This window comes from Ixodes scapularis, unplaced genomic scaffold, assembly GCF_016920785.2.
Source record: "Ixodes scapularis isolate PalLabHiFi unplaced genomic scaffold, ASM1692078v2 PGA_scaffold7__128_contigs__length_106722199, whole genome shotgun sequence".
Classification (NCBI taxonomy): Eukaryota; Metazoa; Arthropoda; class Arachnida; order Ixodida; family Ixodidae; genus Ixodes; species Ixodes scapularis.
In genome coordinates, this window is record NW_024609882.1 from 5,486,361 (window position 1) to 5,513,326 (window position 26,966).

General features: G+C 44.3%; 2 protein-coding genes and 2 non-coding genes across 5 annotated transcripts in view; 2 read left to right on the top strand and 2 right to left on the bottom strand.

Moving 5' to 3' along the window:
* Positions 1-276: 276 nt before the first annotated feature.
* On the bottom strand, positions 277-11,519 carry LOC8050835 (transmembrane 7 superfamily member 3). 2 transcript variants are annotated; one of them, XM_029977820.4, is made up of 10 exons: positions 11,327-11,519; positions 10,022-10,369; positions 8,498-8,775; positions 6,644-6,830; positions 5,872-5,958; positions 5,717-5,797; positions 5,107-5,259; positions 4,820-4,917; positions 3,222-3,384; positions 277-1,400 (listed from the first exon to the last, which is right to left on the bottom strand). In XM_029977820.4, exons 1-10 carry the CDS (start codon positions 11,385-11,387, stop codon positions 1,165-1,167), a joined length of 1,692 nt encoding a protein of 563 aa, XP_029833680.3. In that variant the 5' UTR covers positions 11,388-11,519; the 3' UTR covers positions 277-1,164. The 2 variants fall into 2 exon arrangements, with proteins under 2 accessions (XP_029833680.3, XP_042142504.1); XM_042286570.1 differs by having other exon boundaries at positions 4,820-4,865; positions 5,121-5,259; positions 11,327-11,478.
* Positions 11,520-11,660: 141 nt separating this feature from the next.
* The window catches only part of LOC8050794 (ankyrin repeat and sterile alpha motif domain-containing protein 1B), a 69,304-nt gene continuing 53,998 nt past the window's right edge, over positions 11,661-26,966 (top strand). Inside the window, exon 1 of the mRNA XM_029977818.4 lies at positions 11,661-11,906. Within this exon, the coding sequence (XP_029833678.2) occupies positions 11,803-11,906 (104 nt within the window). The 5' untranslated portion in view covers positions 11,661-11,802. The remainder of the gene's footprint in view (positions 11,907-26,966) is intronic.
* On the top strand, positions 19,918-19,989 carry Trnah-gug. Its single transcript has one exon. It is a non-coding gene; the product is annotated as a tRNA-His (tRNA).
* Trnan-guu lies at positions 26,859-26,932 on the bottom strand. The gene has a single exon. It is a non-coding gene; the product is annotated as a tRNA-Asn (tRNA).

The following is a 26,966-nucleotide window of genomic DNA, read 5'->3' on the forward strand; positions in this document are numbered from 1 at the left end:
ATAGCAGCAAGAGCTGCTACATCTCCCGCAAGTTTGTAGTTCGATCAACATGTCCTTCCAAGTGTCTTTTGGAAGCTAACCCTGTCTCGACCGGGCAGCTGCTATACGGCGCAGCACTTTCCTACGTGTCCGACCGCCTCGTCTGCACTAAACCCACTGTTTGCGGCACTGCTCGTTCTGTTCAAGAGGCCTCAGCTCCAACTGCAGAATGTGTATGGCCCAAAATGGAATACAAGACTGTATAAAGCTGTAAAGAACGAACAAAGACAAGCACAATTGACAGAGACGAGGAAGCATACTTTTAATAGCTCATCCCAAAGAATCGTGGCCGAGATGGGAGGAAAGAATAAAGAGGAATTGTGAAAGCGGCAGCTTCATTTTGAATCGTTCGACAAAGTGTAAAAATCTGCTAAAAATTTTTTTTATTTTTTTTTTTAAATGAGCCAAGTTTATGTCAAGCAAAACTGAGATAAACAGGAATGTGTGCTTATCGAACTAGCTTTGAGCCCTGTACTGTGGCCACCTTTACATTGTTTTTTTTTTTTTTTCTCGAATCTGAGCGATTTCAGATTATTACCTTTGGGAAACGATGGATCCCAAGATAATCCTCAAATTTCAGTCAAAATTGGTTTAGCTTTGGTGTCTAAATTTGGCTCACTTCGAGAAAAAGAACAGAAAATAAACTTCTCTTCAAATATGTGTCCCTTCCAACTCGCCGAAAACGGCAACCCAATCTATCTTTCAAGGCGGCTAAAAAAACAACCTTCGGTCGCAGTGGCACGACAATCGTCTTTGGATGCCGCTCCCACGCGTCATACAGTTCGCAGCAACCGGCGTACAAAACACATCCCGCACTACTTGCTTTGCTCACAGGGTAACAGGGTCCCACCATGACTAGTATAGTTCCACTTCTCCCACACAACAAACATTTACAGCGAAGGATCCCGCATTGCGCGATTTCTCGTTTCAGGGGTCAACGACCAGTCCACCACTGACATGTTTTCTTCCGCATCTGGCTGCTTGGAGCTAGAGTGCCTTCATGTTCGAAGCGGGACATGAAGGCACCCTACTTGGAGCATGCCAGAGACGTGGCTCTTTGTTCTGAAAACTTTGTTCAGAGCAGCGCCGTTTCCGAAAGGACAGGTCGGGAGGCTGTGGTGGGGGTCAGAGTGCGCCGTAGCGGGGAGGCGGCTCGCGAGGAGAGGCAGTGTCGCCGACGGCGCCGTAGTAAGGTGGTGGCGCGGGGCCGGTACGCAGAAGCGGCCGCCCGGCGTCGCTGCGTTCTCGGAGCCACTTCTGGTATGGGGACTGAGGGAACGGGGCCCTGCCCCTTTCGCTCCAAGTCTGCAGCACCACTCCCGCAATGCAGAGGCCGGCCCAAATCAAGGACAGCAGGACGTCTGCAGTAATGGTGGGAACGTATCGGGACCCAGCCGGTACAAGATTTCCAGAAGACATCAATTTGTGCACACACAGAGTGGCAACGCCAGTGATGCGGTTATATGAGGAACTACAGTCGAACCCGGATATATCGAACTCAAAGGGGATTGTAAAATAGTTCGACATCTCGATAACTTGACATACAAAAAAATGTGAAATTTCCGCGCGTCTCTGCTAATACCGAAGGCTGCAACAAACGGGACCTTACCAAATAGAGCCACTAAGAGCCGCTAAATACAGTGGAGCTTAGCTGGTGAAGATCACAAACACCGCCGCGTTTACGCGACGATGTGTTTGCGATCGTTTACGCCTGGCCACGACCTCCACACACCGCCGGCAACAAAACACGAAAATAACTTTAAAAAATGAAAGGAAAAAGTCAGCCCATAAAATAAAGTTAAGCAAGCAACAAAAAAAGAAACCACTAAATTCAGTAGGCAAAAAAAAAAAAAAAAAAACGGCTAAAAGAAAATTGTGAACAAAGATAAGGCGTTCAAGGTGCGATTGCTCAACCGTTGTTGTCAACGCACTCAACTTGAGAAAAACTTTTTTTTATTTTTTATTTTTTGCTTATTTTATTTTGGCGCTAAGGAGTCGCGCACCGACAGCGGTGTTTCGGGGAAAGAGCGCACGCTTCCGTTCCAACAACGGGCACTCTCTAGTACCTACGCGCGCGCGTGCCCCTTGCTTTTGCCATCCTCCACCTTTTCTTTTTTTACGTTTTTTTTTTTTTTTTTTTTTTTTTTTTTTTACAACTGATCATTTGCTGCGTATCCCTGCGTATCTCAGTGCGCGTCTGTTGGCTTGGCAGCCCCGCAACGCCAGGTATGTGCTCGCCGCCGGCGCAATCCGACCGCGGGAGAAGCGACGGTCGGCCGTTTCGTTCGCTGTATGAATTGTCCCCGCCGTGAGAGTTCGATACGGAACAATGTGATTTTCAAGGGGATGTTTTGACTGTTCGATATAAACAATAATTCGAAATACCCGGGTGTGCTATAACCGGGCTCGACTGTATACTTGTTTTCACCTCAAGAACCGCAGTAAAAAAAAGGCCGGCTCCTAGCAGAGCTTTTCTAATTTCCCCCTTCATGAGAATAATTAAGATATGTTAGATATAAATTATATTATCAAGATGTGCACATTTCAAATGCCAAAAACATCGCTCCTTCCTCCAACAAGCAATCTTGCAAGGATTACTCGCGCGACTTATGAACATTACGCAAAACTTGCTTTCTTCTTGAGGTGACAGCAAATATAGCCAATAGCTGCTTGGACACCCACGGTTCAGCCGGGAACCAGGAACCAAAGATGGTAGTATATGTGGATGATTGTAAATAAGTACAAAACGAGCGTGTTAGTAACAGTAATTAAACAGGCGGAAGATACATAGAAAGGGGGGACAGACCCTATGTATCTTTCTCATGTTTAATGACTGTAAATACTTTGTAAAAAGATCCACCAGCAATGGCCCACGAAAAAGAAGACAGATACACGAGGGTTACATAAGTCTCGACAATAGAATGGACGGTCAAACTAACCAAGCTGCAGGCCCTAAGCAACAATCAAAAAACAATTCATTTAGCTCTTTTCTTCATCTTGTCAAATCGACCAAGACCTTCCCAAACCGTAGTAATATTTACTTTATCTGTGCTGTCATTCCCATTTCGGTGCAGGCAGCACAAGAATACAAGTGTGGTGACCTGTTTTCTCAACTGAAATACAGATGAGTAATGGCTACACAAGGAAGATTCATAGCATCAATTTGCAAACTAATGACGTACCATTCATCTGGAAGGGCACCTGGTTGCTGGCACTGTAACCACCGGGAACCAGTGACCGTCGAATCACGTTGAGGATAATGTAAGACAGAGACGTGCCTAGGTACACATCTGCGGCTAGGATGGCGCAGTAGCTTCCCACCAACGAACAAGACAGTATGCTTAGCTGCAACAGAGAACATGCAGGGAACAGGTCAGGATTCTGAACGGCAGTGAATGTCGAAATTGCAAAGAGAAAATGTTAACCAACTGCTTTAGCAAACAAAGGGTGTGGGGAGGGGGGGTGTTAGTCTGGAGGAGCTTTTTGTCAGACTTGGAAAGTAATCCATTCCATGTGACGGATAACTTGTAATTTGTTACCTTTTAAGTCATTTTCTAATTGCCACATTACTTTTTTTTGCAGCAGTAATTTGTGAGGCAATTTTGTTACAAAATATTTGTAATGAACTATTTTAATTACCCGTTACTTTTTTTAAAATATGAATATTATACATAACCTGAAGCAATATGAACAGGCCATTCAGCAGCATAAAGATAGCAAATTCAACAAAATAGGAAACACTGCGAAGAGAAGAATAACTGAAGAGAAGACACTATTTTTTGTATGACCGGTCACTAGAACCAGCAGAAAAACGTGCAAGGCCTACGCAAAATATGCGAAAAACAAAGACCAACAATACAACGCCAAATGGGCGTTGCCTTCTTGATCTCCTAGCGGAGGTAGACGCTGCTATTGAGCATGTGCACTCCTAGCTTTGTCTGCAAAATTCCAGGGATAATTTCCGGTCGCCATAAGACAGCAGGATGGCGGATGTGGTTGCAGCTTTTGCTGCCTTGGCGGCTTACAGGTTACAGGGAGTGCACCTAGATTCCTTCTCTTAAATACAATATTTTATTTTTACAAGGACTGCCATAATGCTGGCATATGAGAAATTGATAGTGTTGCAGAACATTTTTGAAAAACATCAAATTGTTATTTTTTTTTTTTTTATGAGTGTACGGGAGACGTAAAGTGAAGTAATTTGCAATGTAACGAGTAAAGTAACCCACTGCTTTTTAGCAAAAGTAATTTGTGATGAAAATCGATTACATTTGAGACTTGGTAATTTGTAATTGTAATCCATTACATTTTTTAAACAACAGGCAAAAGTCTGCTTTTTTTTTTATGACTACTGGTGTAATACTGTTTGAAGATCTAAAAAAAGGGAGCTTGTGATGAAAAACTATGTGTTGGACATGCCCCGTTTCTCTCATCCTACAACCAGGGGTTACAAAAGCTATGAGTGCAAGCTTGTTATCTCAGGAAGTGCTTGTGCAGTGATAGTTCTTTTGACTGGCAGAGTTCATCCTTGTAGCCCTCAGAAAAGTGTGAATAGCATTTATTGTGACTTGTTTGTGGCACCGAAAATGCTAAGAAAGCGCTTCCAAGAAGAAAAAGACAGCTAGAAAAACACATCTATCACTTATAGCCTGCTGTAAGTTTATAAAGATGTCCAACACAATGGTACTTGCTGTCAAACATAGCTGTGCAAGTTAAACACAATGGGTTGAATGACATTTGCAAGAGCTGAATGACATTTGCAAGAGCAGAAGATGCCCACCATTTTGGTCTGTGGTAGCAGAAGCAGCAGTGGCACCAAGGTGAAGCAGCCCAGGAAGATCCAGTAGCTGATGCTATTTTGCAGGAAAGCTGCTTCACCTGCAAAGAGCACAGAGCCTTGACATTAGCAGCAACAAAGAACAAAAGCCAGGTGCACAACAGCTCAAATCCCTCTTGTATTATCTATGTGAGGATCGAACGCACGGTCACCAACAAGCAATTACGTACAGTGGTACCCTAGCCCCGTCCTCTATAAATGCAATACATATACTGGCAGGATCCACTCACCAACGGGTGTGAAGAGAAATATTGCTGCTATCAGGAAGCCCAAGAGGAGACCTGGCACAACTATGGACAGCACTGGGATGGCCAGGAAGTACCACAGGAGCATCCAAAAGATGCCACCTAGCACACCACCAAGTAGGGCAGCCAGAACTCCTTCTGCAACAACAATCGGCCCCTGCTCAGTCCCCACAAGGACCCAATTTGCTGCAAACTATGGACAGGCTCCTGCCAAGTAAGTGACAGGCACAAGTGACCAGGCCTGCCATAAATCTTACGTCTGCTTCTGTCTTGACACAAGCACTTTCGAGTATCTGAGGACTTTTAAGCGTCTGTCAGGCAACAGGGCCATGCAAATGACAAACCTCCATCGGTTGCAACCAACTGTTCTCACAACGAGGCTGAATGGTATGTCTGCTGTAATAAGCAACATTCTGAAGTCCGGTAGTTGGCATTTGGTACGTGCTGCAGCAGACAAGTATATCTGACAATGCCCAATGAATACCAAACTGCAAAAGTCATCAGACACTAATCTAATGATGCTGGCTAATCAGTTCCCTTTTGACAATACAAAAAAAAACATTCCACAATCAAATGCAATAAAAAGATTACTCACCATTTGCTGACATTCTCGTGACTTTTGTGAAGAGCATGAAGCTGATCAGCGAGAGAGCGAGGAACCCGAAGAAAAACATTTCTGCAAGAGCGGACACAGGACAACATCAAGTCCACACTCGGGCCGAGCAGAAACTGCGAGGCGAACCCACTTACGAAAAGGAAAGTACCGGTGACCCCTGAAGCAAATGATGAGCCCTGCAAGGCTCAAGAGCAGAGACATAAAAAGAGCCCAGGGACCTCCTGAAAGAGAGCAGTCCAAAACATTACCAGGCATCTGAGAGACCTTTTTAAGTGCAAAGGACAAGGACAGAACAAAGATATGGACACGACAAGTGCCTACTGTCCGACCGAGTGTTTAATGCATGAAAAGAGAAAGAGTTCTGTCCTTGTCCTTTACACTTTTGTATTTTACCCACCTAGCCCAACAGTTCATTTTAATCCGCGAGACATAAAGCTGGTGGCACCCTACAAGAGCAACTTAGAAATTAACTGAACCAGGACAGGAGGACAGGGATCCGGATCAATCTCTATTGGCCATCTGCAACATCTCCAGCTACAGCCGGACAGACAACTACAATCGGGGGTGGATTTACGGGTCAGGCTAGGGGGAGTGGTGGGAATTTGGCCGGGGGTGAGGGGGTCACTGCAACAAGGCGTTATGTCAAAAAAATTTAACCTGACAAACAGATGTGACGTCACAGACAAAGGTAATTGCTGTTTCACCAACGACGAGGCAATTTGGGAGAGGGCCATTTGCCCCCCCCCCCCCCCCCTTTTCCCTTTAAATTTACCACTCTACAATGAGGTGCGACCAACTTTTCTATACCTGTTCTTACTCGCACAAATGGGGGAAGGGGACAAATAAGGGCGAAAGGCCGCATTCTGAGCCCCTCCACCAAGACGGGAAGCGTGCCCAAGAACTAACCGCGTTGGTTGCAGGCTTCCACTCGTGAAAACCACAGGCAGCCGTAGGTTGCCACGGGAACGTAGGCGGCCTCGAACACCTGGCCTTCCCGCGTCGTCTGTCTCACGATGACGTTGTAGATGGTGCCCTCGCCGGGGTAGGTCAGGAACAGCGCCCGTGTCTTGGGGTTGTCCCGGTACGCACGTACCTGAGCAAGGAGAGACCATCCAGCTGCATGCACTGCCAAGCATTTGGCCTCCACTTCCTGCCATTGGGTTTATTACTGCACCTTCCAAAATGTATTAAGTGCATTTACAAACCCTTTTCGAGCTATGTTATGGGTAAAGTTTCCGGTTTTCGTATATTTTATAGTTAAATTCGGAGGATATTTTTTAGTATATTTTTAAAGCATAAAGTGCTTTTTAATGCTACACCCCAATCCCAAAATCTTGTCTGCCCGTTTATTCATTTTCTGCTAAATTTAGCGGTGATATTGATATCACAAGGCATATACACGAATTCAGTTTCTCAGCTAAATTTAGCTGGAAAATTGATGTCACGTGGCCCAACACCGGGACATACAGACCAATTCAGTTTTTACGCTAAATTTAGCAGGAATATTGACGTCGCCTGACCTATACACCTATTCAATTTCCCAGCTAAATTTGGCGGGAAAGTGGCATCATATGACCTATACATACACCTTGGGGAAATCGCCGTCACGTGATCTATACATCAACTCAGTTACCTGCTAAATTCAGCAGGAAAAGTCACGTCTTGTAACCTCGACACAAATCCAGTTTTCTCACTAAATTTAGCGGGGGACATCAACGTCACATGACCTAACGTCATGTGACCCATACAGCCATCCAGTTTACCCGCTAAATTTAGCGGGAAAATATACGCCACGTGACACACTAATTCCTTGTAATGCAGTTCATGCATTACAGGACTTTGAAAATCAAGGTCACTGCCAATTTTTTTTTATAGAAAATTTTGCGTTAACCACATTTTACCGCCGTTACATGCCCAATTCTTTACAAGTTGGCATTTAGTTTTATCTTTTGCGGAATTGTCCCGACTATGAAATAAAGAGAAATAGTATCCTTGTACCAACACGTCAGAAGACATTGAAAGTGCCTTTAGCTGTGAGCAACATTTACAAGAATACTGCACCGAATCAGGGCTTGTTGCATAATAATTTAGAGGATTCTTTTCGAGGTTTTTGTCGCTTTTAGGCCTCCTTTTGACGTTTATGCGGAGGACAGAAAAAATTAAGAGCCTCAGCTCGCAATGCAATACCACTGGACACTGGACAATATGTCATTTCCACTCGCAGCTTACGCGAGTGTGAAAATTCTGTCTTTTCCCCTGTAACAAGGCCTGAACCATGGCTAGTACAATGTATGTGTTTCAATCAGTTTCCGCCATAGCCCCAAAATATGGCAGCACTCGTCCATTTTCAAACACAAACATAGACGATGAGAACATCCGTCAATCATCTCGGCTCAGGAAGGAGACTGGAGTGACTTCTACTTGGTACCAGTACTCCAGTAATCCAGTATTTTACCAAGAGTAATGCATGGTATCCCAGCTTTTTTTCGCCGTTGTGACATCGAATATTAGGAGTCTTTCACATAAATCTTGACGGACACAGTCGTTATCGGTAAGTGTATTTTTCGATTTGATCCAGAGACTCGGAATTTGAGTTCTATGCAAAGGAGGGGGCGCCGTCAAAGACAGACAAAAACGAAACTCAGCCTGCAAAGCATGAAAAGAGTGAGATGTTAGAAAGTAGGCGGGAGCCCTTCGGAGCTGGCTCATCCTCTCGTCCGGCGCCCTTGTCCCTTTGGAGCAGCATCCCGCCCGACGTACCGCATGGGCGTTGCTCCTGATGGACGCGGGGTCCAGCATGCGGGACAGCGCGTCGAAGTAGTGGCTCTCGGAGAAGTCCCACTGGTCTAGGTAGTACAGGTACGGGTCGTAGCGGAAGGAGGACAGGCCCCCGTCGCACTGCGGGGGCGGGGCCTCCCTGGGCGCTCCCGCGCTGGCGTGCTGGAACTCCAGAGTGGCGTCGGCGGAGCCCAGCGACAGCCGCAGGAACGGGGACACCTCCACCGGGAACTCCAGGTTGCAGCCTCCCGGCAGGGGTTCTGGGTGGGAGATGTGGAGGTGGGATGCACCCTCTGCGTCGGGCAATTTCTGGGCCCGAAACGAGCTGGCGGAGACCCAACCCCGACGGGTTCTTCGAATGCAAGTTCCAATGCGAGTCTGAGACCGGCCACACCACTTTTATTTGGAACTCAGACTTCCTCTGGCATCATGCAGTCTGTGCGAAAGAGTCTGTGCCTCGAGGGACCCATTACCAGTCAAATATTCAGAGTTCTGCGCCGCCACCGCACGTAGCAGACGAAAAGCGAGAGAGAAAAGCCCCCACAGTTTTCTCGCGGTGAAAAAGCTTAATTTCAAGACGGAACTAAACAGCGTGCAAAAATAGACAAGGACGAAAGGAAGGTGCGAACGACACAAGTGCTGAACTCACAACTAAACATTTATTGAAAAAACACTAACGAAGTAAACCGCACTATCGCTTCAGCACATGTCAAGATAGGCAATTTCTTTTTTGTGAAAAAAAAAACAATGTCTGGCTGACGCATGCATCTTGCCCCTCTTTTGTTATTGCATACGCTTCCAATAATTCCCTGGTATCTGTGCCCCTCCCGATGATGGTGATGTTGTTGAATTTGGGCTGGCATTTACAGGCAGTACAATGCAGAGGCAAGTGACCCCCGGCAGTCGACCTGAGTGGCCGGTCATGTTCACGTGCCCTGTCATTCTCTTCCGCAACTTAATTTCGAGGCGCAGAGAGCTAGAACGTTTGGCCCTTATACCGGTTGGGCAGTGAAGTTTGATTCGATGAGTGAGGCCATCTCGTGCGGAATTCTCTCGGTTTCGAGGCGGTGCACGGTGACAATCGTGAAGCCTAATCTCGAACGCCCGCGTGTGGCCTATCGCTCGATGGCATGTCTCGCCCGAATACGCAGTCTCTGGCCCCGAGCCGGCCGAGGCGCCTCCCATTTGCTGCCCTGGGGTCGAGAGTCGTGTCCCAACGCGTATGTAGGCGGGCAGACATACCTTGTCGGAGACCGAGACCCTTCAACTCGCTCACCGTAAACATCACCTGTTGGGTAAAATATTGCGCACGACGACCAGATACAAGCTTTTTGTTCGATTTTTGCGCTAGCAGTAGTCTTCGCGAAGAGATAAGAAAAATCCGAATTACAGCTCCACTTCACTCGCACTGAAATCTATACGACAAGCCCGCCAAACTTGGTGGAAATGGTACGCACTCGCACCACTTGTTTGCACGAAGGACTAGGGCCGAATGCAGTAAGCTACCTGACGTGCCGTGCGCCGAGACGACGAGGAGAGCAGTCACGTTGCCCTGGTTCACGTTGTGGACGTAGACCACGGCGTCGACTGCCCACGCATCCAAGAGAACGGCCAGGCCGACGTTGGTGCCGGTGTCGCTAGCCGAGCTCGGTGCCGGACTCCGCGTCGAGTAAGACAAACTCACGGGCAGCGTCTGCGTGTGCGCTTGAAACAGCAGGTAACGGGTCGTCGACGGAACGTTGATCGCGTGGAATGGCGTGATCGTGTGGCCGGGCAGCACAGTCCTGGTGCGGAAACTCGGAGAGTCGCTCACGTCAGCGGTCACTTCGGCTGCGACTGTCTTGAGGACGACGCCTGGAAAAGGGATGGTCATGGCTTTAGTTTGCGTCCCTGTGAAGGATGTCGCAACAAGGACAAAAATGATAGGTGAACACTCGAGTTGGTAGCGCAGAAACGTGGTCGTGACGGCCCGAGGCGTGGGCATCCGTGCGACGGGAGTGAGCAGATGGACTCGCGTAAGACCTTCGGCCTCGCTGCTTTCGTCATCTATAGGGAGTATTCACTGGCGGCCATAGCCGTCTGTGCGACTGCTGAGTGCGTGCTGATGGCGAGCTTTCACCTTCTTTTGCAACGTGCATTTCACTCCATCAAGACTGCTAATCCTAGCAGCCTATTTATGTGAGCTCGTTCTAAGCATGTGCTCTAAACAGCACACTCAAATGTGGCATCCAGTGAATACCGCTATACCACGTTGCAGTTTAAGAAAAGCAGGACAAGCTTTTCCCACAAAGCCCAGCATTTTTTAGACTTTAGCAGAACCAACACAGGCGAGGAGGCGAGTCCCACCTCACCTCCTCTCTAGCATTGACTCTGCCAAAGTGGAAAGGGGGAGGGTTTACCGGGTGGAGCTCTTCAGAAACCCGTAGGCACAACGCATCGGGTAGTTTTTGTTACCACTCTCCGCTCGCATAAAAACAACTATTCTTAACTTCGACGTGACTAATATACATATTTTTTTAGCGATCGGTTAGAGAGGCGACTCGAGCAGTTTGGTGAAGACGGGCACCAACCACATACTCGCTGCGGTTCAGTTTTACTGGCGGCCCATCGTTGATTCTGAGACTCGATACGATTGTTGCCGAGATCCGAAAATCCTATCTTTGATCGGACAATTGGTGATATCTCGGCGATAACGTTGGCAAAGGAGAAACCCGAGAGATCGGGCAAGAAGTCGGCTCCTGCGATGTCAACGCGTTCGGACTGTGACTGACAAGAGAACCGCAAGGAAAACTGGCGTCGGGTGTCTCTCACCTGCCGGGTCGTCAGTCACCGCTTGGGCGACGAAACAGATGAAGACTACTAACGTCTTCATTTCCGCGATCGGATGGACATAGAGACGATTTCTTTCAAGCCCCAAATCTTCACCTGTGCGCAGCAACGGCCCACCTAAACATTATCACGAACAGCGAAACAAAACAAAACAAGTTGTATCAGACGTCGAGACAAAAAAACTAGTTTCGTATTTAAATTGATTTATAGTTGTCAAGTAAATTACATATAGTAATTATAAAATAATATAGAAATTATTAAAACCTTAAAATTATAAGGTTAAATTTCAAAATTTAGATACGAAACTGCTTACTTCAGTTCGAACGGAAGCCATCTTCGCATCTCGGTTCTCCGAATGATTCTCCCCCGGACGAGTTGGGTTGCTGTGTTTCCAATCGGTGTGACTTTCGAGATGTGAGTTTTTTTCCGACCACATTTCCCGGGGATATTCCTGAAGTATGGGCAAAGAGCAGGAGCTGCTGGATGCGGCGCGCAACGGCAACTTGGCCGTCGTTGAACGAATCCTGAGTCAGCGAGCCAAGAAGACCGGACCGCTGGCGAGGTAAACACTCGCTTCTTCGGGGCGTTTTCCGACTTTCCTAGTTCAGCTGTCGCGATCCGATCTGTTCGTGAGCGGGCCAAAAGCCTGTAGCGAACCTTCTTGGTAATGATTCCGATCACTGGCGACCCCGGAACTTTGTCGATGGTGTTCTAACGCCGGTGCGTCGGAGCTCACCGGGCAACTCCCACTTCGCGAGCTTGCCTCTTTTGGCACCTGATCGCTCGTGAGCCCGAGCTCGGATGACTCTCCGATCCGAGATCTTCGGAATGTGCGCTTTGATCAAAGTGCAGCGTAAATTTCTTGGATGCAGCGCGAATCGCAACGCATTTCATCTCCTAACCAACCTCCTGACATCTCTCCCGATTTTTTTTTTTTTTTTCGCTCGCCTTTTGGATCGATTCTTTTGAGTGGAAGGTCAATGCCTCGCGCGCTCTTGGGTCCACTGTTTTGGGTTGAATCTGCTTTGGGTTCGTCACATGTTCAATTCGTCTTCTACGCAAAGTCACGATCGTTCTATATTTTCTAAGGAAGCGGCGTCAAGGTTTGACAGTTTTGTTTTTATATATATAGTTATTTTTGTAGGATATGTGTCAGTTGCGCCGTCACCCGTCTTGATGGCGGCTTTTTTCCATGAATATTACCCTAGTACTAATCTCAAATACTAACCTTAACCTCACATTATCTAATACACACACACACACAAAAAAAAAAAAAGGGGGGGGGGGGGTTTACAAACTGGTCGTTTTGAGATTAAAATGTCTGACTCCTGGTGTTGTTTATCTCCGTTCGATCTCGAGCTTGAATATTTGACATGTAACTCGGGTCGACATCGAAAAGCGTCTGTGCTCCTTTCGTTCATGCCTCATTGAACGAAACGGATTATCCGGATTATGGGATTAAGAATGCGGAAAGAAGCGACGCCAAGACAGGGTGTCGGGCTTAACTTATTAACCCCCATTTGAATCATTAACGTCGTTGATCATGATGTTAAAATCCCGAGACTGGGAAAGGAAACTTGAAAGAAAAAGTGAACACAGAAATAAGGGGGAAACGGCGCCCTTATTTCTGACAAGGTTTTCATTTACGTCGTATAGGAACTTATGTACGGTTGGACTACTTTAGAGGTTGTTAAAAGCTTGCACCTGTGTTGTGAAATTAGGTTTACCGACGTGTGCTGGCTGTCGCATCTGCGCTGGCTCGTCTAGTAGGCGGAAATGCTGCTTGTGCAGTTGTTGGAATGGAGAGCAATGTTGCTTCTGTGTAGCTTTTTTTTCTCCCTCCTTTGTATCGCTTGTCAATGCTACGTGACAGCGACCATGCAGCAGGCGAACTGTCAACGAGCTACGATAGAACAATAAAATAAAACCTAAAAAGAAATGGTCGTTTTGTTAGTTGACTTCGCGTGTCTCCATGTTTAAGGGCCATTCTTTTCAACATGATCGTTCACTCGTTCACACATCAACGTGGTCAGCTGAGCTCATGAAAAACTGGATCTATATTTAGTACATTAAGCGTGAATGTAAGCACGAGCCAGATATTCAGTTATATGGCCCCGTTCTCCGTCCAAGGCGTGACTCTGCCGACATCGTGAAAGCCATAGACCGAGGAAATACAGCGAATTGGGACGTTTTCGCGATGTCCAAATTTTGGGAGAATTTGTAGTAGAGCGTTACGACTTAGAAAAACAAAAGACAAACCAGGAACACTGCAGGAAACATACCAATCGTTCATGGCCTCAAATTTCTCGATGTACATGTCGAGCAGTTCACTTCTTATAAGGCGATGCTAACACGGCCAAATATTTCTGTAAAGCTTTTCTATTTATTTGATGCCAAGCGAAAGGAAAAAAATACGCCAGATGTCTGTCCCCCCTTCCCCATCTCGCCTTTAATAGTCGCACAGACATCTCTGACATATCAGCATTCTCATGTAGAGAAAGGCAATATGCCTACATTATATGCTCACACTTTTGTAATTCCTGTTATTTTTAATCAGATCTTGGTAGTTATTTTCGTATCTAACTGTGTAAGTCGAAATTTATTAGTAAGTATTTTACTTTCTTGCTGCTAAAATAAAATCAACAGTCAAAAGTGTCAGTTTTGTTTGACGTCATGTAGTATACCAAGCGAGAAATGTTACTAATATTAAAATAATTATATATATATATATATATATATATATATATATATATATATATATATATATATATATATATATATATATATATATATAAATAAATTCGCGGCTAATGTGCGACCGAACATATTAAAATCATCCCCCAAGAAACTCTACCAAGAACCATTTGTGCAGATTAACGTATTCATCTTCTCGCAATACAGCAGTTTCTACTGGCAAACTAAGGAGCTGCGGATCAAATTATTTTTCCCCCGTGAGCTTAATACTAAATACTAAACCAACTAAAAAAAAAGAAGAAAGTTTTGAAGGGATTGAATTGCGTTGCAAATCATGGCCTAAATACTATAAAAATGTTATAGAAAAAATATTCTGAAACGTTAAAGGTGTCAGTCTTTTTTGGCGCAATAAGACTTACTCCGAGAATGTTCTAAGAAAGCTTGACCGCTCTTTAAAGGGCAACTCCGCTCTATATTTTTTTTTCTTTAAAAAGATGGGATTACGAGTGTTTTTAGCTAAAGCAGTGTCCATAAACACAAGTTATCATTATTTTTTTCTCGATATTGTGTTTAGTTTGATCAATATTAGGGCTCAAAGTTTGGTTGCGGGCCGTCTACGGCAAAACCGAAACTATCTGCTAGAGGGAGGGCAACACTGATCATTAGCCGTGCGGTTAAGAAGGTTGGTTAAAAGGCAGAATAGGTGGGTTAGCCACGCTCCGGGGGTTTGTATGTCTCAAAACAGGAAGCAACTCAAGAGAGGAAAATACACAACATTTGGCATGCATAATGAGGGATATCAGGCAAATTGATCGGAACCGGGAAGTTATTATCACGGGCGACATGAATGCCCCTTTTGGAAGACTTTGATGGGGCTACTGGTGCAGCTGGGAGGATGTTGCTAGAGTATTGCGAATCCATGGATCTGGTAATGGTTAACACCCAAGTGAAATTAGAGGGAAAAATAACAAGCTCAACGTTTTCGCCGGAGTGCGTAATGTCGAAATTGGCACCAAGCGAGTTGAAGCAAACCGAAACTATGCCTACTCGTTATAAGTATATAATTCACAAAAATAACCGTAGGTGCTTGAAATTAATTACACAGAGAGTAAAATTTACAACTGTTCTTGCCCACAAACAATTTTCCTCTCGCAAAACCGCGTATAGAATTTTTTTTTTTTTTTTTTTTCAGTTACTGGATATAGCATTCATGTAGACTCTCGGTTGGTAACAGTACACTATTTTTCGACAATGGCAAAGAAAAGCACGTGTTTGAAAATGGCAAAGAAACGCATTTGGAAGCAGGACCTTCTAAATGATTACATGCAACTGAATTGTGAGTGTGACTGTTTCCTAGGCCCTAGGGATTAGTGCAATATGTCAACGTTTAGAAATAAGAGCAGTTATTTCCATTAATTTTTTTTTTTTCCCAATCTCAGCCTTTAGTACGCCCTCCTCCCTCCCTCCCGGAGGTGGGGAGAACGGTCTATGGAAGCTCCCTATAGAGCAGAATACGTCCTATTCCGAGAGTGTTTCACATTTTCGAAACACTCTCTCCATTCGAAACAGATATAGCGAAAGACATGATGTCGCACCTAGTAAATATAAACTTATTTAAAAAAAAAAGAACTTTTAGCTTTTTTACTCTGGCGAAGAAGGAAGACCATGAAAGCTGTACTATGGTGGGAATGAGGTATTTATAAATGTAAGGATTAAGGGGTGAATGGGTAATTGGTTACTTGAAAGATTAAAGAATCAGACATGTATATAACGATCCGGGGTGGTTATTTATGTGCTCGTCTCGTGTGTTTCTTCTTTGTCCTCGTATGTTTTTCGCACTGTTTCCTACGATGAATTCCCACCAACTCACCCAACTATATCCATTCTTCTGTGATAGCTGGAAAGGTTGTCGCCATCTATGAGCGAAAGCGGCCACCAGACTAGTTGTCTGGCTGCCGCCGTCGCTCATAGATGGCGGTAGCTTTCCAGAGTTTTGTGTCGACATTTGTTCGGTACCGGACACGAAACTGCTGTAAAAAAAAAGGGGGGGGATTAAATGGGGGAATAAAACGGGGGGGGGGGGGGGGGGTGAGCGCCACAGCCTGATTCGCCCAAGGCGCTTGATGGTGTAAGGCCAGTCCTGATGACGAGCAATGCAGGCAGTCCTAATAAAACAGAGCATGTCGCGCATTATGGTTCGTTCCGGTGTAGTGAGCTTCTCGAGCATTCATTTCGTACCATCAAACTTCTTGTAACCCAACAGGAACGAGCTGTGCTGCTTCCAAATGACATCCTCTGTTCACGTTTCCATTGTTGCCAACAAAACCCTCCTGTAAACGAAAAAAAAAAAGGTACCGGTGATGACCAATTGTAAACATTGAAAAACTTAAAAAAAAATCTAAATGTTTTGATTTGTAATTTTTGCTACTATAGTTTGGTTGTGCCTATTATTGTGTCCAACCAATTTGCGGCCAATCGTCGGCTATATCAATTTTGCCGGAGCCAAAAAAAAAAAAAAAAAAAGGAGATCAGACGTGATTTTTAAGCCAGACATGCGATCGCCGATAGACAGGGAATGAGTCGATTTTCGCTTCTGCCGCTGCCTTCCCCTTTGCGCCCTCATCTGTTTCAACACGATTAGTTAAGATAAAATGACTCGGATACGGTTCTGCTTTTGACCTGGCTCCTCTTTGTGATCCCTGGTGCACGGTCACGTGACTTTATTGCGCTGCTTACTTGACGGACAGGATTACGCGTGGTCAATGTCAATAGAAAATCACTCAAAAACACACTGGGCTGGTCTGAATTTCGGGGTTTTCCGAGAGGGACTGCTAACAAAAGGGGAATGGCGTCATTGTCGAGGGTATGCGAACACGCGAAACAGAACTTTGTCACACGGTTTGTCTGACAAAGTTATTTTTGTTTGGAGGCTATATAAGATTGTTCCGGGTGGCTCTGGTGCCCTTTTTTCGTGTTTACTGCACACTAAAACGTATAATTAGTCTTTTTTTTTTTTTTTTTTGTAAAACAGCGGTTAGGCATTTTAGAAAGGGTGCAGACTGGTCGTTGAGGCTTCCCTTTCGTAGCCAGTCTCATCTGTTGGAATGTTCGTAATGGAGCTTTCGAACTTCGCTGGCAGTAAACGCGGGTGTGCGTACTCTATCCTGACAGGAAAAAACAGTTACGACATAAAAGCTTCGCATCAGTTAGCGCATAAATCTAAAAAAAAAAAAAAAAAGAAACATTTATGGGTGAATTTTAGAATTGACATGATTCAGTTTTCAGTGATTTCGAAAGCTCCTTGCAAAGGGACGCGACAATGAGCTGTACTTGTGTTCAAACAAAGCCGACGTAAACAGGTGCGCGAACTTGCGGTGGCTTGGACCAAACCTGGACCCTCTGTGCAGCAGGGAGTGACGGCCCGACCGCCTTTTTTCGAAGGTTGGATTGCCGGCAATTCGAGATCTGTGTCTTAGGGAATCGTTCGGCCCGCGGTCCGAGTAAGGCCGTCAAACAACGAGCCGATAGCGGTAACGAGAGACTCGTACCCCCCATTAATTCGATGGGCAATGCTCGTATAGTTAATCGGTGACTAACATTTTGTCGAGTTTTCTGACGCTGTGCCTGGCGTCGGGAGACTTCGGTTCCTTTGAGCCCAGGATAATTCGGTCGTGAGGGCAGAAGCACGTTGCTCCCACCGTTGGAGTCTGTTTTGTCGTTTCGACGGATCGCTTGGCCTATATACGGAAGAAGGTGACGTGACGGCGTATACGGAGCTTGCAACGGGAGTAGAACAATTAGCGATCTCCTTTCGGACGCATCCCGCTTTTCGGAGGAAACCCGTCGAAACATCGTGGCAACCCCGTCACGACCCAGCGTGCAGGCAGGGTCGTCCTCGTTTTGCTCGCGGCCCGCGAGTTCTCGTTAGGGGGTTTTCGTAGTCCGCGTTTCCCCGTTCCGCTAAACCCTCCGCAACGAAGCAGCCGCTGCTGCGCCGGCGCGCCGATGGCCTTGACAGTATAGTTGCGGTTAGCGTAGCTGGTTGCGGAGGCCGTTGCGGAACAGCCGAAACGATCTACGAAAACTCCTTCTTATCGCGCTGCTGACACTGCGCGCTCACGCCGAGTTATCGAGACGTTGACGCTCCGTGTTGTCGTTGCCTTCTGAACACTTTGTCCCTGTCCTTCGGCGCTTCTGTCCGGTCAAGAACCAACTAGCCCAACCGAACCTTTTGTTGAACTCATCAAACACAAAGTTGGGGCCGAGGTTTGACGGAGCGCCCCGATTGGCTTATCACGACGATGACTTTGCACTTTTTTCGCCGACGTCCAGTCGGCGCGCTCAGCGAACTATTGGCTCCAACTTTGTGTTTGACGAGTTTAGGGCCCTGGGGCCCTAAACTCGTGAAACACAAAGTTCGAGCCGAAAGTTCGCGGAGCGCGCCGATTGGATGTTGGCGAGAAAAGCGCCAAGTCATCGTCGTGGATTGTCCAATCGGTGCGCTCCCTCAACTTCGGCCCCAACTTCGTGTTTCACGAGTTTAGGGCCCCTGGTCTGATTAAAGCCGAGCGTGTTGCAATTATAAGAAGTTCAAAACAACAACAACAACAACCCAACCAAAATCTTCTCAATAAAAAGAGAGAGAGAGAGAGAGAGAGAGAGAAGCGATCAAACTTCGCGATTGCGAGGTTTGATTGTGACGACTTTCATTTGGTTGACAGATACTGCAAGTCTGTGTCATGCTGGAATGCATTCTCCGCGTGTATGTTTCTGCACGGAAATCGATCGGTAAAGCTAAAAGAAGCAAGCGGACAAACCAATGACGCATATAGGCGAGTGGCAAACACTATGCGCCACCACGCCATTCGTCATAGTTTTAAATACGACAACATTTAATGTTGCTATTTAAAGCGGAGATGTTTGGAGGCTCGCTGGCGCGAGTCACCGGCATTTACAAAAGACATATGCGCCGAGAAAGTTACGGAAAGGCGGAGACGACAGCGTTCGGGGACGTCCGAATTCCGAGCTCTGGTTGGAACTACGTGATATCCCGAGAGATCGCCCACCTAGAATCGAGAGAAAATTGGGTACTTGTAGAGCTCGCTGCCGGCTGCACTTTTTTTTTTCCTTGTCGATTTCATTTATAATATGCACGGCCATACCATACACCCGTGGCACGCAGTGAAACTTGCCATCCTTGGCAGGAAATTACCCGCGGCATCCGCTATCTAATCAACTAGGGGTCAGTGCCGTCGTCTATACAAAGGGCTGCATTACGCTACGTACTAGAATAGAAGCAGTGGCAAGAACAAATCCGTTTTAGAAAAAGAAAAATAATGTTTATATATGGCTGCGTTTTCTAGATTACGAAAATAAAGTTTGCACAAAGAAATGAAGTCATCAGCCTCATCTCTTGTGCAAACACACCTCAAAGAAATATTAAATATTGGCTCTGAAGGGGAAAAGTGAAACGAAAAAAGGAACTACAATAGATGGATGAAATAAACTTTTAGCAAAATATAAACACGATACAGTAGGTTCAAAGTAAATTGCACAAAAGAACTAAAAAAAAATAAATAACAATGAATCGCTTGGAGTAAATTAATTTCTAGATCAGCAAATCGCTCGATGATAAATATAGTTAACCGAAGCATTCTCGAGCACTCAAGATGCCAATTGCTCAACGTTCATTGTTTTTGAATGATTTCTGGGATGGCTGGGAAATAAACGGTGCTTCGGGAAGGTAACCGCCTCTGGGGCGCAGTGGCCACTTCCGTCCAGAGTCGAAGCAGCGGAACGACATTCTTGACGCCTCAAAGTGACCCAGTTTCCCCCTTTTTCTCGGGTGCCTTCGCTGCTTTCTCCCGTCCGTTGGGCGTGCCGTGATCGTATAGTGGTTAGTACCTTGCGTTGTGGCCGCAATAACCCAGGTTCGAATCCTGGTCACGGCAACTTTTTTGTTTATTATTATTTTTCTCTTTTTTGTGTGTACGCTTTCTTCGAGCAAGTGCAGACGAAACGTTTCGAGACTGGAAGCCTCGAAACGTTTACTCTGCACTGCAGAATATAATATAATAGAACGTTTACTATGCGCTACGGAATGGTTGTAGGTCATGGTGATACATCCAAAAGTTTTAACTAAAAAAATTGTCATTTTTTTATTATTTTTTTTTCTAGTTTCGGGCTTGTCATCATAAACGTAGTTCATCCGTGCGCTTGCTTGTCTATTATCGGTAGTTATACAGGGTGTTTCTTTTTTCTTTCTTTTTTTCTTATTAAAAAAATCCGTGAAGGCTACACTTATGCGGTTTGTGCAGGTGATTTACACGGTCAGGGGGACATAGTATGCGGAGTTAATCGTAACGATCAGTCGGCTAATTAGGTAAAGTTTGCTCATTAACTTTTTATTTAGTGAAAATAGACATATGGTTTGATTAGAAACTTGCTGAGCGTCATCGAAAACCACTTGATTGTGGAATGTACAGATGTCAACCAATTTGAACATCTGTTGACTAAACTGATTTTGTAACCCTCCCCTGCTTGGGCAGCGTGGCTGCCTGCAGTGTATGTAAATAAATAAATAAGGGTGGTTTCATTTGAAATCGAACACGCTTGTCGGGGTGGGTACTTGCGATTTTTTTTGGATAAAATATATGTAATTGCCCCATTTCTGGAAAGAACGAAACCGCTTTTCAAAATTTTTTTTACAAATTTTTCGCTTTACAAAAAAATATCGAGTGGAGCAGGGTGAAAATCTGTTTTTTACTCCGTGATGTTTCGACCCAGTTCTCTACGCTGGTATGAATACGGGAAGCATGCAAAACTCACAGTAATTTTTTGGACTATTTTTTAGTTCAAAGGAAAATACGTTGGTAGTTTTGTTTATTGAGGTAAAAAATGCCAAACATCGTCTCTTTGACAATCCGGTGACATCTTCAGAGCCTTGTAACTCATGAGTTATTATATTTGTCACTTATTAAATACTATGCGGGTGTGGCCCTATACATGGGCTATCGACGGGCATAAGTTTTGTTTATTTTATTTTCACTGAAGTTTTTATATAAAATTTGAAATATCGTCGAAAATGAAATTACTTGATATTTTGAACCCACTTTATCCAAAAGGCCATTTATTATTTCGTTCAATTATTTTTTTTTTTATTGCTGCCGATCATATGAACTTTTAATTGGCTTGATGCGATTTCCCCCTTTTCTTGTTGTATCTTCTCAAGAAGTGATCGAAATCGCTCCCACGTTCTCTGAACGGCCAAACGCAGTTTACGCAGGTCGGCTTCGCTGCAAAGACTATACTGTTTATTTCTGTGTTCAAATGCAGCGGGTAAATTCATTTCGATTGAGAACACTCGTGCTTGGCTACATTGTATTTTATTAATTTTTAATGATGGCAACTGACATTCCTTAGTCTGATATTCAGCGGTGCAGCGGATGTTCCATTATACGATGTTTAAAGCCAGGGCGTAAAGGGCGGAGAAAACGGAACGAGCTCTTCATGGTAGCCAGACCGGGGTAATATACCGCTAACATGCATGTGGGCGCTGCTACATCGAACAGACCGGTCGATGTATTAACGACCGAGCAGGCGAACATGCAGCAAACCTTAGGAACCTCGCGGGACCAGGACATTTAGCTGCCCATGGTCGGACATGCCTGTGTAAAGCAGAGCTCGACCATCTTCACATAATAGGACACCATAAAAACCAGGTGGCAAGGGAGGTGTTAGAGGCCCCTGCTATAAACGAAGAAGATAACAAGTGCGTGAGCATCCCCTCAATTACCTTGCAAGCCAGAGAAAAACTCTATATGCACGGCACACTTCGTGGGTAGTATGAAAATCAGCGAAAAAAATAAGAGCAATGGGAAAGAAAAAGAAAAAGGGAGAATGGATATAAATTAATAGAAGAAGAGGAAGATGTAATAAAACAGTTGGTAGTCGGCGGTCGGTTCGCCCGCGGTCGGTTCGCCATTCTTTTCTTCTGTCATCTTCCTTCCTTTGTTCAGCTAGTTTCACCCAAGATGTAGTCATAGTCATATGCAAGAACATTCGTGAAAGTACACCAGAGTGTCGTGAATGTTCTCATGTCATTGTTGGCTTTGCTTGGCTCAGTAAAAGCCGACAATGTCATATGTGATAATAATAATAATTATAATTATAACCATCATCAACAACATAAAAAAAGCAACAATCAAGAATCAGTGTAATGAATGTTATTAGGTGCGCAGGAAGAGCCGTTTGGTGCTGGCACACCGAAGCTTACTTATAAACTGAATACACCAATACACAACGAATGCATTGACAATACATGCACCATATTGCGCACCGGGTAGAAAACACACTCCGAAGTGCACGGCATGAATATTACCATCACATCTTGACAATAGTGAATTTAAGGAATTTAAAACACACACACAAGCGCACACACACACACCCGCTCCTGGCCCAGTTTTTCGCCAGCTCTCTTTCCCATTCTCTTCCCCTAACTTTAATGCAATAAATTCCTTGATAACTCTCTCCCCTCTTTGTTCACAATATTACTACGGCTGGGCTTGTCAGTCTTACCTCACTCCTAATTTTATATAGCTATATAACTTCTTACAAGCTAAATCCAGCCTCTACCGTTTCTCAATGTCTCGGTGATCCTGATTAATAATAATAATAATAATAATAATAATAATTTTATTGCACAGATTTCAATACAATACACGAAAAAGAGGGTCCGTCGAAAGCCAATAGCGGCTTGTGGGACTGGACCCAGCAGCGGCGTAAAGGAAAAAAAAAAAAAAACTATAGTACAAAAAAAAAAAAAAAAAAAAAAAAAAATTAGCAATTACAAAACATTTGCAATGTAGCTAAACACAATGGGATCAAATACAACCTATAAACAATCGAAGTTGGAATAAGCTAAACCACAAAACAAAAGCACGAACAAAAGTACGTCAAACTATACAAACCCAAACTTAGCCGAAAGATAGCGGCGAAAACTCAAGAAACGAAGACCAAGCAATGCAGATACTTTTCAGCGCTGTCGACGTATACAAAAAAAAAAAAAAAAAAAAAAGGAGAGATGAGTAAACACATAGAGAAGCTTGTTAAATAATCCAAAGTTGAGTACACGAAACTCTAGCATAACGTTTGTAAAGCTTTTTATAACTGACGCATGGAAGTTATTTAAAAAACAAAAAAAAAAAACAAAAAAAAAACAACCTATCTGACATGTTGTTTTAGAGCTCAGGGACGTAAAAGGAACGCTGTCTTTTTCCATACTTAGTATATGCGCTTGGAACGACAAAAGGTTCGCTAACCTAATTAATAATAATCAATCAATCAATCAATGTTTTTATTCGTGCCCGGGAACAACCTTGCGGTCTTGGTACAGGTGCACTGTGTTAACATGTAAGGCAGAACAGGGTATAAAGCAATAGTACGGACAACACAAACAACGGACAAGCCCTAGAAAAATACACTTAAAAATTATAAAAAGTAAACACAAAGTCACAACATACGATAAGCTTAAGGGTACTACCGCCAACACCAATTGCTAGAAAGAAAGAAAAAAAAATGCATTCAAAGTGGGGAATTTCGGCGTGAACGCCGCAAGTTAGTGCGTACAGTTCTAATTTAAGTGATGGCCTTTAACGTTTTTACAAACTGCAGCGTGTTATTGTTAAATATGTCGAGTGTTTCAGAAAAAGAAGAATTATAAGTATGCCCAAGTCTGGACACAGGATCGTGGAGGTTGAGTAGACGCCTGTTGCAGAAGGACGCATTTTGCCTTGTTGTTTTTAGAGGAATTTTTAAGAGTACTCTTGACGTCAATACCGTGCAATCAGTGACGGCGTGGACAAGTTTGTATAAAAATAAGATATCGGCAAGTTCTCTCCTACGAAGCAGGGTAGGTAGTGCCACGCTACGCTGAACAGGGACAGGGACATCAGTAGTGGTGGGTACAATGCGCGCTGAGCAACGATGTCTATAGATGGAAAGAAACTTGTTCTGAACCCGTTCTATTTTCAAGGAATTTGTGGCACAAATTCCATTCCATACAACAGAAGCGTATTCAAGCTGTGGTCGACACAATGCACTGTAGAGTATAAGAAATGTGCAGGGGTTAATAAACTCTTTAGTGATGCGGCACGCACTACCGAGCGTGCGCAGAGCTGCGTTCACGATGTGATCCACATGACTGGAGAAGATTAAGGTGCTGTCAAACACTACGCCAAGATCTTTGATTCTGTTCATACGTTCCAAAAGGTCTGTCTGAATAACATATGGGAATACAATGTTATGTGTCTTACGAGTGTACGACACGACTTTCGTTTTAGAGCTATTTATCTTTAGGTCATTCCCCCGGCACCATTCTTCAAAAGCATCAACATCTCTCTGTAGCAAAACACAGTCTCGGTCTTCTCGTACCTCCATAAACATCTTAATATCATCTGCGTACTGGAGAAATGAAGAGTGACGAATCACAGTCGAAACATCATTAACAAAAACTGAAAACAGAAGAGGGCCGAGAACGGAGCCCTGAGGCACACCCGTTGTCGCCTCATAAGTAGCAGAACAATTATTATTCGAGCTAACAAAGCACTTCCGGTCACGCAAATAACTTTCGAGCAATGAAAGCAATGAGTTGTGAATATCTAGCTTTGACAGTTTAGCCAGTAACATTTCATGATTAACAATGTCAAACGCTTTACTCAAGTCAAAGTAAATCACATCAAGCTGGCCTCTGTTAGCGACGGCGTGAGCAGCGGTTGACATAAAACAGGCGAGATTAGTTGTGGTCGAGCGACCCGCCATAAATCCATGTTGGTTAGGGATAAGATAACGCTTGAGATTGAATGACAATATTTTGTGTAGTGCCACTTCGAGGAGCTTCGAAAATGTGCAAAGAAGAGATATAGGTCTGTAGTTCGACACATTTGTTTTTGGACCGGACTTATGCACAGGTACAACAAGTGCCGTTTTCCACATGGCGGGAAAGACCTCATTCTTTAGGCAGTTGTTAAAAATCTGTACTAGAACAGGAATAAATATGGCACTGTATGCCTTCAAGAGGACTGACGGAATACCATCATGGCCAGAAGACAATGATGGTTTCATTTTTTTTACACACTCATGCAGTAGCTCCTCGTCAAAGAGTGCAATACAGGATGCATTCCCAGAGACAGCTGGCGCGGCAGTAGTTGAAGGGATTGGATGATGCTTAAAAACAGACTGGAAGTGGCGTGCAAAAATTTCACAAACATCTGTCGTCGAGTTTCCCTGTGAGTCCAGCAGGGTGATCTCTCCTCTACCTTTTTTCTGGGACCGAGAGCGAACATACTTCCAGAATTCTTTGGGATTTTTAGTTAGCTGCAACTCGACGGAATCAGTGTACGCCTGACGATCACGTTTAAAAACTTCCTTGCAGAGAGACCTAAAGTGCCCAAATTCTGATTTTAATTCGGGGGTATCGTTCTTTTTAAACTTTCGATGAGCGCGCAATTTCTTATTCATTAAAGTACGTAATTCGTGCGAGAACCAGAAGGGAAACTTTGAGCCTGATGTTTTACGAAGCGGGATGAATTGATCCATTCCTTCTCGGACGATTCGAGTGAAATCGCGAACCTGTTGATCAACGTCAGAACACAGGATAATTGAGGACCAGTCGTAATTGGAGAAATGATCGTACAAACTAACATAATCTCCAGCGCAAAAATTGTGTCTATTCCCTTCAGGATGTTTCCGTGAACAACGTCTCATGCCCTGTCGGACAGGTATACTAATCTCCAAAGGGGGGTGATATCCGTCGGGGGGAACCAAGCCTGACGCACCCTCAGTTACATCTATGCAGTCAAGATCCGAGAAGCAAAGATCAAGCATGTTGCCCTGGGTGTTCGGGATACAGTTATATTGTCTTAAGTTCGTAAATGATGCGAAATTAAGCAAAAGATGAGATTTTTGAATAATATAGTAATGTTTTGAGGACGCAGAGGCTGTTTCCCAACATATGTTGGGGACATTAAAATCGCCAAGAACCATAAATTTAAATTTTTCAAGGGCGTTGGTTGTGCGCTCAATGCCTAGTAGACATTGGCTAAAATCATCAGGAGAGGTATCAGGGGGCAAGTAATAAGAGCCGAGAAGGATACGCTCGCCATTAGCGCATTGTAGCTCTACCCACACTGACTCAAATGATGTCTCGAGATCTGGACGCCTAACGCATTGTAACGACGTAATAATAATAATAATAATAATAATAATAATAATAATAATAATAATAATAATAATAATAATAATAATAATAATAATAATAATAATAATAATAATAATAATAATAATAATAATAATAATAATAATAATAATAATAATATTATTATTATTATTATCTGCATCATCATGATTATCATCAGCATCGTTTATAAATAATTTTTTTAAGTGCCCAGGAAATGCCGTACTGTCTTGGTGCTGGCCACACCGAAACAAATTACCCATAAACGCAGCAAACGCAAGTTACACACACACAAATACAAATACATTGACAATACGTACACATATACTCTATTGCATACCCAGTAGAAAGCGCATGACATGGCACTGCATGATAATAAAGAAAAAAAAAAAAAAAGAAGCTTCTCGCATCATGTAGAAATATAGTACAATAGTGTTGATTTGATGCCTTCAGCACCGTAAACACACTTTCACGCGGTAAAACTAGTTTAACTGGGCAAACGGTCGTGCGCCTCTTAGTGATAAAAGTAATTTCATTAATCTACAAATAATGCAATTTGTTATTGAAAAAAAAAAAAAAAAAGAAAGTCGCCACCGGGTGGACTCGAACCACCAACCTTTCGGTTAACAGCCGAACGCGCTAACCGATTGCGCCACGGAGGCGAACGGGCTTTGCGTGGAAATAGGATGGGTAGGA

Excerpts from the sequence above, each read along its gene's own strand:
- LOC8050835 (XM_029977820.4), bottom strand. The coding sequence starts at position 11,387 with ATGAAGACGTTAGTAGTCTTCATCTGTTTCGTCGCCCAAGCGGTGACT. Across the intron at positions 5,260-5,716 it reads CACGAGAATGTCAGCAAATG|AAGGAGTTCTGGCTGCCCTA; the intron begins GTGAGTAATCTT and ends TTGTTGTTGCAG. Across the intron at positions 3,385-4,819 it reads TGCTACCACAGACCAAAATG|CTAAGCATACTGTCTTGTTC; the intron begins GTGGGCATCTTC and ends TCTCTGTTGCAG.